General features: G+C 37.7%; 1 protein-coding gene across 2 annotated transcripts in view; it reads right to left on the bottom strand.

Moving 5' to 3' along the window:
• RANBP17 (RAN binding protein 17) overlaps positions 1–14311 on the bottom strand; it is a 323820-nt gene extending 309509 nt beyond the window's left edge. For both annotated transcript variants that reach the window (XM_035014133.1, XM_035014141.1), the window contains exons 1-3: positions 14174–14311; positions 5924–6070; positions 2311–2401 (exon numbers count right to left, since the gene is read on the bottom strand). In XM_035014133.1, coding sequence (XP_034870024.1) covers positions 2311–2401; positions 5924–6070; positions 14174–14191 — 256 coding nt within the window. In that variant the 5' untranslated portion in view covers positions 14192–14311. The remainder of the gene's footprint in view (positions 1–2310; positions 2402–5923; positions 6071–14173) is intronic.
• Between the last annotated feature and the right edge of the window lie 4781 nt (positions 14312–19092).

Raw genomic sequence — 19092 nt, 5'->3', positions numbered from 1 at the left:
TTGGACTCAGTTAAAATGTAAAACTTTTGCTCTGGGAGAAACATCAAGAGAATGAGAAGACAAGCCACAGACTGGAAGAAAAATCTTTGCAAAAGACTAATCTGATAAAGGACTGCTATCTAAAATATACAAAAACTTAAAACTCAACAATAAGAAAACAACCTGATTTAAAAACGGGCAAAAGACTTAGACACATCATCAAAGAAAATATACAGATGGTAAATAAACGAATGAAAAGATGTTCAATCATATGTCATCAGGGAACTGCAAATTAAAACAGTAAGATACTACTACACACCTACTAGAACAGCCCAAATTCAAAACATTGAAAATACCAAATGTTAGCAAGAACGTGGAGCAACAGGAACTCTCATTCATTGCAGATGGGAATGCAAAATGGTACAGCCACTCTGGAAGACAGCATGATGATTCTTTACAGAATTAAACACACTCTTACCATACAATCTAGCAATCACTCTCCTTAGTATTTACCCAAACGAGTTGAACTTATGTCCACACAAAAATCTGCTTTAAACTTTATTCATAATTGCCAAAACGTGGAAGAAATCAAGTAGGTGAACGAATAAATTGCAGTACATCCAGACAATAGCATATCATTTAGTGCTAAAAAGAAACGAGCTACCAAGCCATGAAAAGACATGGGAGAAGGTTAAATGCATATTACTAAGTAAAAGAAGCCAATCTGAAAAGGCTACACATTGTATGAGTCCAACCACATGACATTCTGGAAAAGGCAAAACTATGCAAGCAGTAAAAAGATCAATGGTTGTCAAGAGGTTAGAAGGGAGGGAGGGATGAATAGGTGGCACACAGAGGATTTTTTGGGGGTAGTGAAACTATTCTGTAGACTATTATAATGGGGGATATATGTCCTTATACATTTATGCAACCCACAGAATGCATAATACCAAGAGCGAACCCTAATATAAACTATGGGCTTTGGGTAATTATCATGTGTCAATGTAGGTTAATCAATTATATCTAATGCACCTCTGGTGCAGGACACTAATAATGGAGGAGGCTATACATGTGTGGGGGACAGAGGGTATGAAAACTCTTTCTGCTCAATTTTAAAACTGCTCTAAAAAAATAAAATCTATTTAAAGTGTGTGTGTGTGTGTGTGTATACCTAAGTCAAATAAAATCACGACGTTTTATGTGTTAGTTTTATAATGTTTGGACTCTAATTTTTAAAACTGTAAATTTGTTTTGCTTCCTTAAGCACACAAGTCCATGAACACATGGATAAATCCTCCTCTAGGCTTTCTGCAGTCTATGATTCTGGGTCCTTAAAGAAAAGTATTAGTCAAATATATGAGGCAAATGACATGTCATTGTGTGATTTGATCGTTCAAAAATCAGGCTTAAAATCCATCATACATACACATTTTAACTCTTCTGATACACAAATACAAATAATGTGAACCTTGAGGCTGGAGAGCATATATGAACCAACAGTTCATTTCTACTATGAACAAAAATAACTGAAAAAAAAATCCCATAGCTCAATTATTAGACTTCTGTCCATATGAAAAGCAAACACATACATACACAGATACACACACACACACAAATCTTAAAATACATTATTTCTGAAAAATATACTGCTACTTCATAGAATCAGTTTTCCAACTACACTAAGTTCCAAATATTATTCTTCCATATACACATTATCTTCCTAATAAGTAGGAACCTGCTTCTGATTTGACATGCATCCCAAATGATTTTGTATAGCATCCTGAGAAATAAATGGGAGAGTTGACTTCTTTCCTATCATTCAGTTGCAAATGAAGTTAAGACAATGGCTAAGAGCATAAAATCCACACAGATTGTTTGGATTTGAATCACAGCTCTACTTCTGTGCTGTGTGATCTTGGGCACACTACAGAGCCTATCAAATCTAATTTCCTCATTTATAAAATGAGGATAATAAGAGCACCCACTTCATAAATGTGGTGGATAAAATGAGATAGTACAAATCTTACCAACAGTACACACAATAAAATGCTAGTTATTATTTATTATTAAACTAAACAAATGCTTTTTTTGATTATACATTGTTGTATAACACATCACTGTTCATCACTAGATGGGTAAAGGAGACCTGACAACTCATCTTCAAAAAATAACAGAATTTTAAATAACTTGTATCCCTGTTAACAGTTTAACATATTTAAAAGGAAAAAATTACTTTGAAGTACAATGTTAAATAATGTAACATTGTGTGTCAACTATACTTCAATAAAAAATAAAGTGCAATTTTATAAAAAAGCATAATAAACCACTTACTGATATCTACCCTCTGTTCAACTGGCAAAGGACTGATTCGGCTAACAAGTTTTGAAAGACATGTTGCTGCAAGGAGCTGAGCATAGGATGTCTGTAAAGAATAATACATTTTATTTATTATTATCACAAATGAAATTAGAATCATCAAAACACTGACAGGAACTTTTCCTAAGCAATAATGGAAATTTTCCTGGTTTTCCAAGCTGGTAGATTTACAATGAATAAAGTATATATACAAATATACACATATATGTATACAATCTCTCATAAGGGTTCAGTCATTGAGGAAGGTATAGGTCACTTTTTCACACAGCAGCAAATAATCGAGAGAAAAAAATTATTTTGAGCAAGTTCAAATAAAATACTCTTATCATGTCTACACAGTCCTGTATGTTCTGGCCTCTGATTATCTCTTCCAATTCACCTGGTTCCACTCTTCACTATCGTCTGATCACAATAGCTTGTCTTTTAGCCCCTCTGAATGCCTTTCCCACCTTGACCTCCCCACTCCTTCAGATCCATGTCTTACTGTATTGTATCCTCTTTGGCCACAAATTGTCTTAACTTAATAGTATACTCAATTCATCAAAATTTGGTCCAGTTATCCACTATACCTCCAGTAATTTCTTGTAAAATAGTCCTTCTTTCTTTTTTTTCTCTTGACTAGATGTCAGCAAACTAAGGCCCGTGGATCAAATCCTATCTGTTTTTGCAAGGTCCGTGGGGTATGAATGGTTTTTACTATTTTAAACAGTCGGGGGAAAAATAAAAATAATATTTTGTGATATGTGAAAAATATGAAATCCAAATTTCAGTGTCCATAAATAAACACAAAACATAGCCATGATCATTCATTTATATATTGTTGATGGCTGCTTTCGTGCTATGACAGCAGAGTTGAATAGTTGAGACAGACTGTATGTGGCACTCATTGCCTCCTGCTGCTGAATGCATTACATATTGCAATAATATAGTTATAATTCCACAGCACCTAGAGTGCCATGGGTATTGCCATGACATGTACCTTTGATTATTACCAGTGCATAACCATCATGTCAAAACAAGATAAAAGCAGATTTCAAGTATCTAACTTTTAAGGCACAGCTGAGTTTGAATTGTTGTTACTGAATTAGATAGCAGAGCAATGTGCTCTTTATGCAATGGCCCTACAGCTGTCCTAAAAGACTATAATATATGTTGACAATATCAGACTAAGTATTCATGACAATGTTACTAACTCACAGGAAATCAACAGTCAGAAAAAGTAGAAAATTAGAAGAGTATCTCATCTCAGTGGAATTTCCTCACAAAAATAAAATGGGACTGAGACCAAAGTTCTGAAGAGACTTGTTTGTTAGCCAAGCAAGGAAAGTCATTTACCAATGGAGAATTAACTAAAATCACCATTACTTTATTGTAGTAGCGAAATTATATATGCAGAGAAGATAAACCTCAAACTACTCGCCTTTCAATGACAACAATGCTCAAACAGCTGAAGACATGGGAGCAACATCAAAAGTCAATTTCAAACAAGGCAAATGATTCGGAGGTTCTCTTTAGTTCCTAACGAGCTGACAGATGTGCTAATTCTGCCTATTCTGTTACCAATATTATCCATTTATTCCAGAAGTCAATGCTAAGTCTGAAGTGACTAAAGACCTCTATGAAGAGTCTATGTGGAACTTCAGGCCAGAAATATTTTCAAAGAAGTTGAGAAAACACTAATTGTGTACAACCTGAAGCAGTATCTGCTAAGATGTGTCACAAGTGGTGGTAAAAATATATGGAACAGAAAAGGGCTTAGTTGTACAAATTTACAAAGCTTATAAAAATGTAAGAGTCTCACACCTATGGTTATTCATTCTGTTCTTCATCAGTAGATACTCTGTAGTAAATTATTTGAGTCTACTGTGTGTTAAGGAATCAGTGGTGTTAATAGTAGACTTCAATTCACTTTTGTGAACTTATCTTCAGTTCTGTGAATTTCTGTCAGAAATATAAGCTGAAAGTCCTGACTTGCCCCACCACACTGTAGTTCAAAGCTTAGCAGTAGTAAAGTTTTATCGCAATTTTTTTTTAGCTCAGGGCTGAGACTGAAATTTTTCTGAGAAGAACCACTATTGTTGCATGCTAAAAGGCTTTTAAAATTAGCTTTTGCTGCAGACTTGATAATGTAATTTAATGAATTCAACCTGAAGTTACAAAATTGCCTAAAAGGCAAACGAGCGCTTAGTACTTACATTACAAAACTTATAATTCAGTAAAGTCATTTCAGTAATAACTAACACTTTTTCGATCACAACTAGTAGTCAGCTGCTTTATACACTTTCCACACTATCAAAAGTTAAAACAAATAGTAAGATCTCTATCCCTGAGTATATTTTCTGAGCTCAAACTACACTTCCAGCAGCATTTTTCAGACCCTGATACAAGTGCAAAGGAAATTTCCGTATTTTAAAATCCATTTAACTGAGTAGCTAAGGAGCTTCCACCTAACCTTCAATGGATGTGATTAATCTGCAATGTAATGACATTCTGAAAGGCAAACATCAAGAGAAGTTTCAACAGAATTCTATAAATGCCTTCTAAGTGATGAATATGCTTAATTAAAATCATATCTTATGGATTGATATCAATATTTGGCAATATCTATCTATGTGAAAAGACATTTTCAAAGATAAAATGTAAAAAAATCTCATTACAGATGAGTATTAACACATGAACATTTACAATCAACATGGATGACAGAAATATTAACTTTGAACCCCGATTAAGTCAAATGTTATCTCCAAAAGAACAGTTTCATTCTTTTGACTATTAGATCTGTATTTCAAAAAAACTGTACTCAATTATTATACTTTTAAGTTTCATCAACAAAACTTTATGGAAATTTGTTTTCTCTCTTCTTAGAGATGTACTTACAAAATATCCTTGATTTAGCCTCTTGGCCTGCAAAGTCTGAAATCTTTACAATCTGGCCCTTTACAAAAAAAGTTTGTTGACCTCTGCTCTAGCCCCTACAGTCTCCTACTGTAGCAATACCCTATCATTTTACAGCTATTTTTTACACATTTATGCCTCTTCAACTAAACTATGAGTTATTTTAATGCATGTACATAAAGCAGGTAGGTAGTACTATACCTGGTTTTACATTTAAGTATTTGCTACATGACTACTGAGTGAATGGCTAAGTATCTCTAGAAGGGAGGCAGGCAAGAGGTAATCAGCATTCCTGTGAACCATTCCTTCATGTTTTAGAGTTAATTACAACCTGCCTCTCTTACCTGAATTTTTTTTTTTAAAAAAAAGCTCTTAGTCAACTTTCTAAAAATACAACTTTGCCCACCACTGATATGAGACATCAAAAGGGGTCAAGACGAATGAAGAAACTATTTCAGTTCACGCCTATTTCTACCTCTTGGGCTCTCTTCTAAAGTTTGCTCTCCAGATTTTCCAATTCTTTCTATGATTAATCTCTTTGACAGTGAAGTAAACTATAACAAAAAGACATGCATAATATCTATCAATTATCATTGCTAACCTACACAAGTTCATTAACACTGACATGTATCTACTGATCTTTCATGGTTAATCACTGTTATCAAATACTTACTGTTCCTTGTTCTAATAAAAGTTGACACTTGCTGAGACATTCTGGGCTGTCAATAAGTTCCAGGAGTGCTTTCTCAGCCTCTATTCTTTGTGTAAGATCAGTCCCTATGTAGAGATGAGTACATAACACTTCCAATTCAGCCAAGCTCTTGGGAAGAAAAAAAAAAAATTAACATTTTACTTGAGTGAAAGACAAAAATAAGGTATACATAATAATATGGGAATCGAGGGATGCAAATATCATGCCTGAATTCATCAATTCAATAAATACTTACTGAGCTACCACTACTTACTAGGGGTCACAGTGGTGAACAAAAAAGGCCTATCTCCTATCGCCAAGTTATTTATTTATAAATTGACAGTACTGTAGTGGAAAAGTAAGAGTATAGAAAGAGAAGGACTTGCTTAATCCAAGGAGTTTAAAAGGCTTGCCTGAAGTAGTAACATTTATCCTAAAAGGGTGAGCCAGATGAAAAAAGACTAGACAGGAGTCCAGGGAGAGAAGTAGTGTTTACCAGGGCCCAGAACAGAGTGTAATCATTTTGAGGTATTAAAAGGTCAATGTCCCCGGTAGACAGCAAGGAGGAGATGCCAAACGAAGCTGAAGAGATAGGTGGGGGGAATTATCATGAGCAAGATGCAGACACTATGTCAATTACATTATTTCTCAAATTATTAGAATTTCAATGGTTCCATCCATAAAAAAGCAAAGATTATAAATATACACTGATTTGGGGTTTCTGAACTAATGACTCATAGTGCTGCAGGCAAACTCTGTCATGATTTTCAGGAACTATGACCTAACCCCATGTTATTTCTAGCAGTGTAATAACTGGTTATCATGTTGCAGGCTCCTATTTTATAAGCACAAAGAATAATTTATTCTGTTTATAAATATAATTTCATCTGAAGATATAAAACATGGATAAGATCTGGAAAAAAAAAATGAGATCAGCATTCTTGTTAGCTTAACACAGTTTTGTTAAAGGCCCCTGACTAAAACAAACTACTTCACTTTGAACTTGAATTACAGAGAATTCTTTGGAGGACAAAAAAAAAAAAAGGCACAGATTTCAATATCAGGTAGTCATATGGAGGTAATGGGATATTCCTAAAGAAATGCCATTTTTTATCCTTTCTGGCCTGAATTTTTATGTGGCAGCCTTAGAGCTACACTAGTCCAAACATTCTCTCAAAAACATATATCCTTGCCTAACATGAATGCACACAAAACACTGAAATGAGACCTCCTCTAGCTCCTTTACTCTTCTCACTTCTCTCTCCTTCTTAGCTCCTTTATGGCATTTTCCATTTTCTAACCGGGTCAGAGCCCAAAATCCCAGACTTGGGAAATTTCTGCTAGAATGAAAGATAAAGAGAAAGGTTTCAAATGAATAAATTAAGATAAAGGACCTCAAGTGCGCCACCTTTTAAACATTTCCCCCACCTAGACTGGCCCAACAAGCCCTCAGAGTACTGCTCCATAATGCTCATAATATTAAAATGCATAGAAAATTTATGATTCATGAATACATATGAATTTCCATATTTTCTCCAAGGGTAAGAAATACAAAAATAGAAAGAGCTACCTTTTTCCCCTCTCCTGACTCATGATCAACCTTAGAAGTCTTTTCCTTCATCTAATAAACTTGAAGCGCTGAATTTTAGAACTGGTAAGACCCAGAATGATTTAATGATAAACTGATCCTGCTGTCAAGCATTCATGGAGGCCTAAGAGTCTCTGAAGAAGTAGATTTTGAATTCAAAAAGAATTGGGCCAGAAAGAGTGACAAGACCTAACTGTTTAAAAGCAAAAGGCAGCAAAAAAGTAAGACTCAAACCTATCTTTTGGTTTGTTTGGAGAATTAAATGAGTAAGGGTCACGTAACTTCTGGCACAGAGTATACCCTATGAAGGCTAGTTGTTTATTACTATTATGACTTAGTAAGATTGTAATGGGTGGAACTGTATCCCCCTAAAATATATGCCCAATTCCTAACCCTGGTACCTTCGAATGTGTCCTTATTTGGAAATAAAGGTAATTGCAAATCCTTAAATTAAGGATCTTAATGACACCATCCTGGATTTAGGGTGGGCCCTAAGTCTAATGACTCATAAAAGAAAGGAGAAGTACATGTGAGATGCAGAGACACAGAGATACACAAAGGAGAAGGTCATATGAAGGAGGCAAAGACTACAATGATGAATCCACATGCCAAAGTACACCAAAGATTTACCAGCAGCCATCAGAAAGTAGGAGAAAGGCATGGGGCAGTTTCTCCCTCAAGGAGTCCAGAAGGAACCAATACTACTGACATAATAGTTTCAGACTTCTGGCCTTCATAACTGTAAGACAATAATTTTCTGTTGCTTTAACCCACCCAGTTTGTGGTAATTTGTTACAATAGTACTAGGAAACTAATACAAATATTAATCAATTCAGTGGTACTTAAGTAAACCTATTTGGAAAGATTCCAGAAAAGTTCTGGAGATTATTTTGTGTTTTGCTATACTGATTTAAAGAACCTCAACAAAGAACAAATCTGGAGTGAATTCAAATAGTATTGGTTTAAGTCAACAATATTACAAATTACCTTTTTCTTTCCAAAGGTATTTCAAAGTATTAACTGAAAGGCAGTACAAGACAAAAAGGGAAGGATTTGAACTTTTTCTTAAGAAAGACTGAAAAAAGGGCAGGGGGAATCAAGTCATTCTTTCACTGTGATGATAATAATGAAACACATGCCAGGCATATCAAATCTTTTTAGAGAAAAGGATACACCCACAAAGATCCTTACTCTGGTGGAAAGTCATTACCTAAACATTTAAAACACTTAAATTCACAATGTGGTGAATGCTGACTGACCAAGCAATCTTCTAATTAGCACTGGACTCTCCAGAGAATCTATAAAGAAAGACTTTATTTTTCACAATGAATTGATAAATTTGCATCTTAGTTTTACACACTGATGTCTACGCATATGGTTAACATTAAATGCCTTAGAGAAATGGATCCCTTCTCTATTTGCTGACAAATCAGGTTTGAGTTATTAAAGCTCCTGCAAGGCTTAATATCAATATTAGAAGCCCATAAAAATAACTAATAGGTAAAACAAGTAGAATTGGACATCACCTAACTCCCAAAGAATAACTATTAAATATAAACAGACAGCATCCAACTTCCACAGCATGAGACAATGACATATTCTGCCTTAAAGATCTTCCAAGTTATTCTGAACTCATTTCTAGTCTTCGCACGTGACATACAATTAACCCCTAAGTGATGTGACTTCTTTCTGTACAGTGATTCTCACACATGTATCCATCAATGGGTAGATGCTAAGTAAAACAAAACAACAACAACAAAAAAAAACAGACAAAAAGCGTATATATTGGAAGGTATTAAAGGAAAAGAAAGCAGATCACAGGTTTTGGCCAGGGAGTAAGGAGAGCAGAACAGGATGGGGGAATGGCAATGGGGGTTTACAAAGGAACAAAAGGAAACTTCGCGGGGGTGATGGATATGCTCATTATCTTGATTTTAGTGATGGTTTCACAGGTGTAAACATATGTCAAAACAGCACAATTTAAATATGTGCAGTTTATTGTCAGTTATACCTCAATATTAAGCTAAAAAAAAAAAAAAGAATGATGGCTTTTGTTCTAGGGAAAAAATGGCCCCTAATAATAAAAAAATAAATCAATGAGCCACAAAAATCCCACCCCAATTGAATTTAAAACTCTTTTCAATTACTTCTCTATATCTTTCCTGCCATCTGGAATTAAGATTCTTGATTATCATTAATAGAAAACACTTTCATCTTGAAGTTACTAATTTCCCCACAAATCTTTGTTTCTTCTTCCCTTTACTACCTTTTCCTGAGCATACCTGAAGGCTTATTCCTGGGTCTCTTGAAACTCCTCCTTCTACATTGAATTAAAATAGTATTTGTTTTTAGAGCTTTATAGTTTACAAAAGTATTTCCATCTTTTATTTTTCAACCAATCCTGAAAAGTAGACTCCTGCAAACTACATATTTGTAGTACACCCATCTTAAGACAAAAAACAAAACAAAACAAACACTGAGGCTGAGAGATCAAATATATATATATATATATTTGATATATATATATATAAGTTGCTTAAGATCAAGTGTGGAATAAATGGTCAATTTTGAGCCAAATAAATACAAGTCTACAGACCTCAAGAACATGTTGTCTCCTTACCACCCTGATGTTTTTACTTCAATCTGCAGGGAGATAAGCAGATGATGTCCTACTCCATACTTTCAACCCTGTCTGCTCACCATCTTTATACCTACCAATTTCTTCCTCTTGGAAATACAGAAAGATGCTAAAAACAAGCCAAAAATGTCAGAAACTGAACTGAACAGATTTCCACTTCAAGTGGCTCTTTGTTTTCAGTGGTTTCAAAGGTCTAGACCAGGATCTAGATTTATAATTTTGATGTCAGCTTTGTCTCTTCCTTCTCCTTAGCCCCTCCTACATAGTTACAGAGTTTGGCTTTGCCCAAAGAAAAGTCTGGCCTTTACCCTCAGATTCTGGAAGGTTAACCTATATCATACCTGACTGGCCTGTTTTTGTTTAGGGGCTGGGAGTTGAGGGATATACACTCGGTAGTCTTAAGTTGGGGGCTGGCCACACCAGAAAGACCAACTGTGTGTTTTAGGGTAGGGGCTTTGGATCACATTAGTATTAGCCAGCCTAAAGACGGAGATCAATCATGAGGGCAATCAATAGTCAATCATGACTATGTAATGAAGCCCCAGTAAAAAGTTCCCTAGTTTTCAATACTCAATGCCTTCTGTCATGCATATAGGCTGGGAGAGTAACATGTCCTAAGGAGAGCAAAAGCTTTGTTTTGGAACTCTCCCAGACTCTGCCCTTTGCATCTCTTCTTTTAATCAATTTTAATCTGTGTACTTTCCCAGGAATAACTGCATGTATATGACAGCTTTCAGTGAATTCACTGAGTCCTTTTGATAAGCTATCAAATCTGAGCATGGTTCTAGGAAACCCCCAAATATGCAGTTGGTGTCAGAAGTGAGGGCAGTCTTGTGAACTATGCCTTAAACCTCACAGTTTAGCTAATTCCTGGTATATACCTAATTTGTCATAAAATCCTAACAATTCTTTTTAACTCGAGACTCAGACTCTACACCTCTACATGATAGTCATAGACAACAGAGCAATAGAACAGTATTTTCTAACTGTGGCCTCCAGTGCCAGGATTTCTTCAGCAGCTTCTTTGGGAATGAGTAAATGCTCTAGAATCTACCACTTATTGACCCCAAGCAAATTATTTAACCTTTCTAAACTTCACTTTTGAAACTGCAGGTAGTAATATCCACCTTACACAATAACCATGAAGAGTAAGATAGAAAACAGAAAGCTTAACCCAGTGCCTGGCACACAGCAGATCCACAATAAATTGTAAGTAATCCCTTCAGTTCGCGATAAATTATAAAACACTACATTGGTCTTCTATCTATAGTTTCTCCCAATCAAGTCCATACTGCCATGATCTTTCCCAAACCTCTTTCCCATTATGTTACCATCATGTTCAAATATAACAGTGCACAATCACATCTAGATGAATCGGGTAGCCTGGCTGGGTATGAAGAAACATAGCCATAGTCCCTGGTTCTGGAACAATTCTGAGAGCAAAAAGATGAACCAAATGAGTACTCCAAATTTTTCCTGGCATTATCTCTTGATTCTCATCTCAATCCCCCTGGTCTATCTAAAATTCTTTTATCTTACCTATTCCCAACTCTATCTTTCCTCACTCTGCCTTCCTCCCCCCATTCTGGACTGTCTCCTCTCAAATGATAATCCAGATCCATTGCTTCCTTTGGGACAAAGTATTCTAACTCATTCACAGCATGTACCTTGATGGTATGCCTGGCATATTGATCCTCCAGCCCTCCAGGAAGCCAGGCTTTTGGCTGTGAGCAGTTTATGTCAATGAACAAGACAATCACCATTTTTTATGTACGCCATAATGTGAAAAAGATTGTGGAGAAGTGCTCTAACCCACCTTACACAAGTCCACATCTTTACTCATCACCCTAATGGCATAATTTTTGATGAGCTACCCTGGTGAGTAGGGGGACAGTAAGATATTGATATGAAAGAATATGGAATTATGAATTATTAGGCCTATTCTAACTCTACAGCCTTCGGCAAGTCACAACTGTTCTAAGATTCAGTGTCTTCAAGAATAAAATGTATGTATATACATATATGCACACCTCTCAAATTAGTTGTGGGGCTCAAAATCTACAAGAAGCCTGTGAAAATTCAAAATGCTAGGTACCGGTCATCATTATTAATAAATGTTCCTTGAGTTAACTGGAGAATATGGTCTCATATGCTAGAAATACTTCAAACTGAAAAGTTTCAGAGCTTTTTCTCTGGCTCTCAAAACTGTTTGATATTTTATTTGTCCAACTACACTTTTGAGCTGCTATGAACCAATACAGGTAGTTTTGGCATTAGCAGCTAATTTTTCCAACCTAAGTATGAAGAAGTCTTCCAGGACTGAGGACTTTACTATTATGCATCATCTTTCTAAGGCTGAAAACTTCCAAACTTCTACTATAGTCTTTACTCTCAAGATTTATACCTGAACTATGAACACTTGATTACCTATTTACAACCCCAAAGTCCTCCCTGTAGGTTTCTTCCTGTGAAAATTTCCCAGGGGGCATGTTTACCACAGTGGAAATAAATAACATTATTTTGACCTGGACACCCTCAGAAATGGCAAGGAGTCAAAAGGTAATGTGTGAGGCTCACTACTTCCTGGTCTATAAATCGTGGAGCTGTCAATCACCTGACAGAAGAGTGGATGGTTGGAAAGAAAAGATCCTTTGGAAGAATCAATAAATAAGAAATGAGTCAGTATGACCACAGGCAGTCCGAAGAAGACTACAAGAAGAACTTGACACATAGACACAGTCACCACATTATGAAATTGACTACCCTCCAAGGTCATTCCTGCTATCCACAGCCTCCCCCTCTTTATTCTATTTTATATGAACCTTATGCTCCAGCCAGACCAAACTTCCTGCAGTGTGCCATGTTCTTCCACAATTCTTCGCCATCATTCACATGGTCCTTTTGCCTCTATACTCTTCCCCTCCTCTTCACCTGGCTGGCTCTTACAATTCTTTCAAGACCCACTAGACTGCAAGTTCCATGAGAGTAGAAATCATAGTTTTGCTAAAGCTGTCTTCCGTGCCTAGCAAAGTAGGAACTCAATTCATAACTGGATGAACGGAAGCTCAAAGAAACTCAAAACATCTCCTCTGAGAAGCAGAAAAGCTCTGCCTCATTCCTTCTCAAGACACACACACACACGGCTGACTGCCCGTCTTCAATGTTCCCATGATATCCTGTGTTTAATTCTACCATATCATTTTTACATGTACTGTAATTATCTGTGAATTCTGTGAGGGCAGGGATGGTAAGATGATGTAATCCTTTAACCCAGAACTGTGCACAGTGCTTGAGACACAGTGGGAGCTCTATAAATGTTTGTTGAATGAATAACTGGATGCACATGCCAGTGCAGCCCGAGAATACGTGAACCTTCCTCCTCAAGCACGGGTCCCATCCTTATCTCCGCGTTCCTCGGGCACGCTGCCCCGGTTTCCTCCTCCAATAAGGTTGCTGCTAAGCACTCCGCAACTCCCTACAGATACAGCCCCCGCCCGATGTAGCCAATTAAAAATCCAACCGCTGGCGCCGTTCCTTCCGGGGGCCCTGGCCCCCTCTCGAACTGCATCCCAACCGTGTGGAGGCTGGTGATGGAGCTGCGGCCAGCGACGCGGCGGGAAGGCTGGTCCGGCCCGGCCAGGCTCCCACCTGCCCGGGCGCCGCCAAAGCAGCCCTTCGCGCCGTGCCCCGCGCAAGAAGTGCGGGCTACCGCGCAGCGGATCCTCAGCATCCGCACCTCCCCGGAGGAGCGAGCTCCGAACCTGGCCCCTGCCCCTCCACCCATCACCCCCAGGCACGGGCCATCCCCTCCTTGGGCCCGGGCCCGGGGTGGGCAGCCCAGGCCAGTGCCCGAGTCTCCGGCCGGGGCGGGGGCCGGGGCTCCGAGGCGCCGGTCCGAGGCCCGGCGGCCTCCGCCGCCGTCCTCAGCCCTCAGTCTCCAGACCTCAGCGTCCCGCCGGGTTCCAGGGGCGGCGGAGCGGGGACCCGCGGTGCACAGCGCACTGACCTGGAAGTGCAGCGCCATCTTCCCGGGAGGCGGCGCCGGCCGGCCGCCCCGAGCGCCGGAGGGGAGGGAGCGGAGGCGGGCACCGCTGAAGCCCCAGACGCCCGCGGGGTCCCTGCGCCGCTGGCTCGCTCCGCACGTTCGTCGCCTCCGCCGCCCGGCCTCTGCGTTTGAAGCGCTGGACGGGGCGGGGCCTGACGGGATGGGGCGGGGCGACGGAGACGGCGCGCGGGGGGAGGGCCTGAGGGGGCGGGGCCTAGGGAGCCAGGAATCTCAACCGCCCCCAGCACGGAGGTTTGAACCGCTGATGCTACCTCAGGTGGGTCATAACCTCTGACATCTTTCCTTTGACACAACCACCACAACGCAACTGTCAGCCATGACCCCTGGCTCTTACATCTCCCACAAACTCTGTTGATCCTGAAGCCTTACAGCACAACTATTGCCCATGGCTTCTGATGCCCCCATCTCCACAATTGTTCTTGTCCCCTGAACACCCACTTGCTGTGCACAATCAGCCATAACCTTGGACTCCTTCGTGCCAACTGCTGTCCTTGACCCCTGACTCCCAGAGTCCAACTTCCATTTTCTTTTTAACTTTATTTGGGTTAAAATTAAAATGACAGTGTCTACATGGTGTTTTCTAAAATTCTAGCTCACCTCTTACTACTTCTCGCCTATATTTCATTGAATATGAATTTGTGTTTTACACCAAATGATTCCATTGGAATGAGAATTTATTTGAACAAAAGTAGTATTGAACAAAAGAATTTATTTGAACAAAAGTCACTCCTTTCTGGTGCTTTTCATTTCTTCTTGAAGATTGACCCTTCCAGTTGGGGGCATTGTGAAATTTCACACTTTAGTGTGAAAAATTACTTTAATACTTCGTATAGTTCAAGTTTACTAGTAACAAATTCAGCCTTTGTTAACATGAATACATCTTTATTTCACCTATATTTTTAAAGGATAGTTTTGCTAGGTATAGAATTCCATTTTGTCTTTTAAAAAATATGTTCTCAGCATTAAAAAAAAAAAACAACAACGTCTTTTTCCTTGATTTCTGGTTACCATTGTTTCTGTTGAGAAGTTAGCCATCTGTCTGACTACGGCTCCTTTAAAGGTAATGCATCTCCCACCTCTGGCTGCTTTAAATTTTTTCTTTCTTTTTTGTCTTTAGCAGTTTGAGTGTGATGTAACTCTGTGTGTGTGTGTGTGTGTGTTATCCTGCTTGGGATTCGTAAGGCTTCTTAACTATGAAATCTGGTATTTTTATCAGTGTTTGAAAATTCTCTGTATTTCCTTAAATATTGTTTCTGTTCCTCTCTGTCTCTTATCCTTTTGGAACTCCAGTTACATTATGTTAGACTTTTTTGAGTACTCCGTATGTTTCTTACACTCTTTTCTGTATTTTTTTGTCTTTTTTTTTTCCTCATTGTGTTTTAATCTGCATATTTTTTTTACTGACCTGTCCCCCATTCAGTAGAAACTCTGGTCTGCTGTATCTGAGCTGCTACACAACCCCTCTATTGGAATCTTAATTTTAGGTATAATATTTTCAGGTCCAGAATTTTCATTTGAGTCTTCCCCTTCCATTCTTTAAACAGGTTCTAAGGCTCTGGTGGAATTGTTTATCTTTCCTCTATTTTCTTGAACATTTTAATCATATTGTTTAAAGCCTCTATCAGATAATTCCAATATCTGAATCACCTATGGGTCCTCCTGGGTTTTGGCATTTAGTCTTGTTTTTTAAGCATGCCTTATAATCTCTTATTGAATGTCAGACAGTGTGGTAGAAAAATTGTAGAGACTGTGGATGATATCAGCTTTCTCCAAAGAGGATTAAGTTTTCTTATTGTAGTAGGCAGATAGAATACAAGTGAATCATCTTAATCTGATTGAGACTTGGTTTTAGGCTTTTAAATTCAAGTTTATTTCAGTTTGCCCTTATTTCTAGGTCATGGTTCTTACCAGATCTTACTAGAGCTTGAAAGCCTGAATATTTGCCCAAGACCCCTCCACCTTGTGGGGCTTGAACTCTAATCCCCATTTCCCCAGTACTGTGAAGCTGCTAAAATCTCTGTTCAACTCTTTAGGCGCTGCTGTTCTGCTGAGTTTCTTAAAGTCTCTTCCTGTGCATGTGCATCTTAAGAATTTACTGATGATTTAAAGGGAATTTATATACAGATTTTGGGGCTCACATCTCTGTAATTTCTCCTCTCTAGAATTGTATCCTTCAAATCCCAGCTGCTTTTGTTCCTAAACTCCCATCTCCTACTGAGATCGCTACTGTCTATTTAGCTCTGTTACCCCTGTGCTAATTCAAAATGCCCAGGGTGGGAACTGACCTGAATGTGGACCTTGCCCTTAGTGCTTTCATGCTCTCAAGGGTTGAAGCCAATCAAGTCTTCTTATCTTTACTGGTTGTTCCCTAGTGCCTTCAAGCAGTTGTTATATGTGTGTGTGTGTGTGTGTGTCATTGTTAATACACATTAAATTATCAAATTTATTTATATTTGTTATATATGTAATATATTAACATATTTGTTAAATGTATATATATGTGTGTTTATATAAATGTATACATATGTGTGTGTGTGCGTGTGCGTGTGTTTGTCCTATTTTTATAATTGATTTAAGTGGGAGGTCTAATTCAACATAAACTACTCCATTATGATGAGACTGTTTGTACCTTCTATTCTTCACCCTTGATTTTTATAGCTCATCCATAGCCCATGAATCCTCATCCCCATAACCCAGCTCCTAAACTTGAAAATGTTCAATACCCTCATTCTGCCATTCATGACTCCTGTATCCCAGAGTTTTTGATTCCTAAATTCTAACTTCTATTTCCATGCTTTAAGACTTTTGATATCCAGTCTCATTTGTGACTCCTACATCCCTAGCACCAGTGTTGATTTCTGACCTCCCTATTGCATCTGCCATACAATACCCCATTATTTTAACTGCTTATTGCCTTTGTCTAACTTCTGAATCCCAGTCCACATTTTAAAGCTATTGTTTTAAAGTGGCATTTCCATTACCTCAAATTTTAAGCTATTACAGGAGGAACAATTTCTTAAGATTTGATCATTTGGCTTTTTTTTGCCCCATAGCAGAATATCCTTGGCACAAATATAAGATTGTGATAAGAACAGCAGCTGACTATTCTGTGGATTTGCAAGGTAACTCAGAAAATGATTTCTCTTTCTAGAGAGGAGAAAATGATTATTTTTTCCCTTTAAATTTGAGTGACCACTTAAGATTTCAGTTTATAATGAACTCTCCCTTCCATGATTTTCTAACAAAATATGCATACAACTCCGTATCTTTTTTGTCAATTAATAAAATTTAAGATAGAATTGTGTCACTGCAGCTATTAAAAGTAGCACACCTGGGGCACCTGGGTGGCTCAGTCAGTTCAGCGTCTGCCTTTGGCTCAGGTCATGATCCTGGGGTCCTGGGATGGAGCCCCGCATCAGGCCCCCTGCTCAACAGGGAGTCCAATTCTCCCTCTCCCTGCCCCCACTCATGCTCTCTTTTGCGCACTCTCTCTCTCAAATAAATAAAATCTTTTTTAAAAAATGTTTTTAAAAATAGCACAAAAGATGCTCCAGGATGTCAAATAATTCATTTCTATCACAAAACTCAATTGAAAGAGGGACATTTAGAGCTCTTAGGAATTACAAAAGTATCTTCTATGGCAGCTAGCCTTCTAAAAAAGACAAATGGATCTTAGATCTTTGTATCTTTTCAGGAAATTCAATTAACATTTGTAATTCTGGTACCTTAGGAAATTCACCTAACATCTTTGAGTTTTGATTTGTTTTTTCTTGTTCCCATAACAGGACTTTTGTGGGCCTGAACTGTGGGACTGAACTGTGGGACTGAAACTTCAAAATATCCAATTAACTAACAACAACAAAAAAACCCTCAAAATATCCAACTAAAATTCGTTGTTTTTTTTTTAAGATTTTATTTATTTATTTGACAGAGAGATAGAGAGAGCCAGAGAGCACAAGTTGGGGGGATGGCAGAGGGAGAAGGAGAAGCAGACTCCCCACTGAGCAGGGAGCCTTATGCAGGGCTCCATCTCAGGACCCTGGGATCATGACCTGAGCCAAAGGCAGATGCTTAACTAACTGAGCCACCCAGGCGCCCCTCCAACTAAAATTCTTACTTTATCAATACATAAAATATAAAACCTATGGTCAGTCATTTACTTTAGTAGCACATATAAACAAAAATAGGAAACATTAGTACACACCTCCGTTAATTTATTCTACAAAATGTAATTTTATTGAATACACTTAATAAGATTAATACCTCAGTAAGTTTTAGGAATCCAGCAGAAGGCAGGCAGGTGAGAGAAACAGGAGAAAAATGCATCTAAAAAATTCAGTTATGTAAAACCCCTCCAAAACACAACAGCTGCATAAAATATGTATATTTGTGTATATTTCTTTCATATTGGTTGATTTCAACTATGATTTTATTTTATCAAGTCATTAACCTTAAACTCTATTTAAATATCCAGTGTGAAACCAGAGTAACAAAAAAAAATTTCTTCTCCTCTGGTGATATAAATATGAGTTATCTCACAATCTTTATTATTACACATATACTAAAAACTATACACACTTTTTCTTTAAATGATTTTATACTTTTAACATACTGGCAATAACAAACGTATACTGCTATGTATTAATAATGTTATTATTTTGACAAATTAGAACTAAGTAATATTTTTTATTTTGTATATTGCCTTATATTACTTGCTTATTAGTTCTTCCACATAATAATAAATAGTTTAAAGCATTGATTACCTCAGGAAGATAGTAATGTTATGTTAACTATGTATCCTTAAAGTTATCCCTAAGCAGCATCATGTAAAATATCACTGACATGTAATGCTATTGGAT

The sequence above is a fragment of the Mirounga leonina genome, unplaced genomic scaffold (genome assembly GCF_011800145.1).
Source record: "Mirounga leonina isolate KUSES-001 unplaced genomic scaffold, KU_Mleo_1.0 Mir_104, whole genome shotgun sequence".
NCBI lineage: Eukaryota > Metazoa > Chordata > Mammalia > Carnivora > Phocidae > Mirounga > Mirounga leonina.
This window is presented reverse-complemented; position numbering and strand designations above follow the sequence as displayed.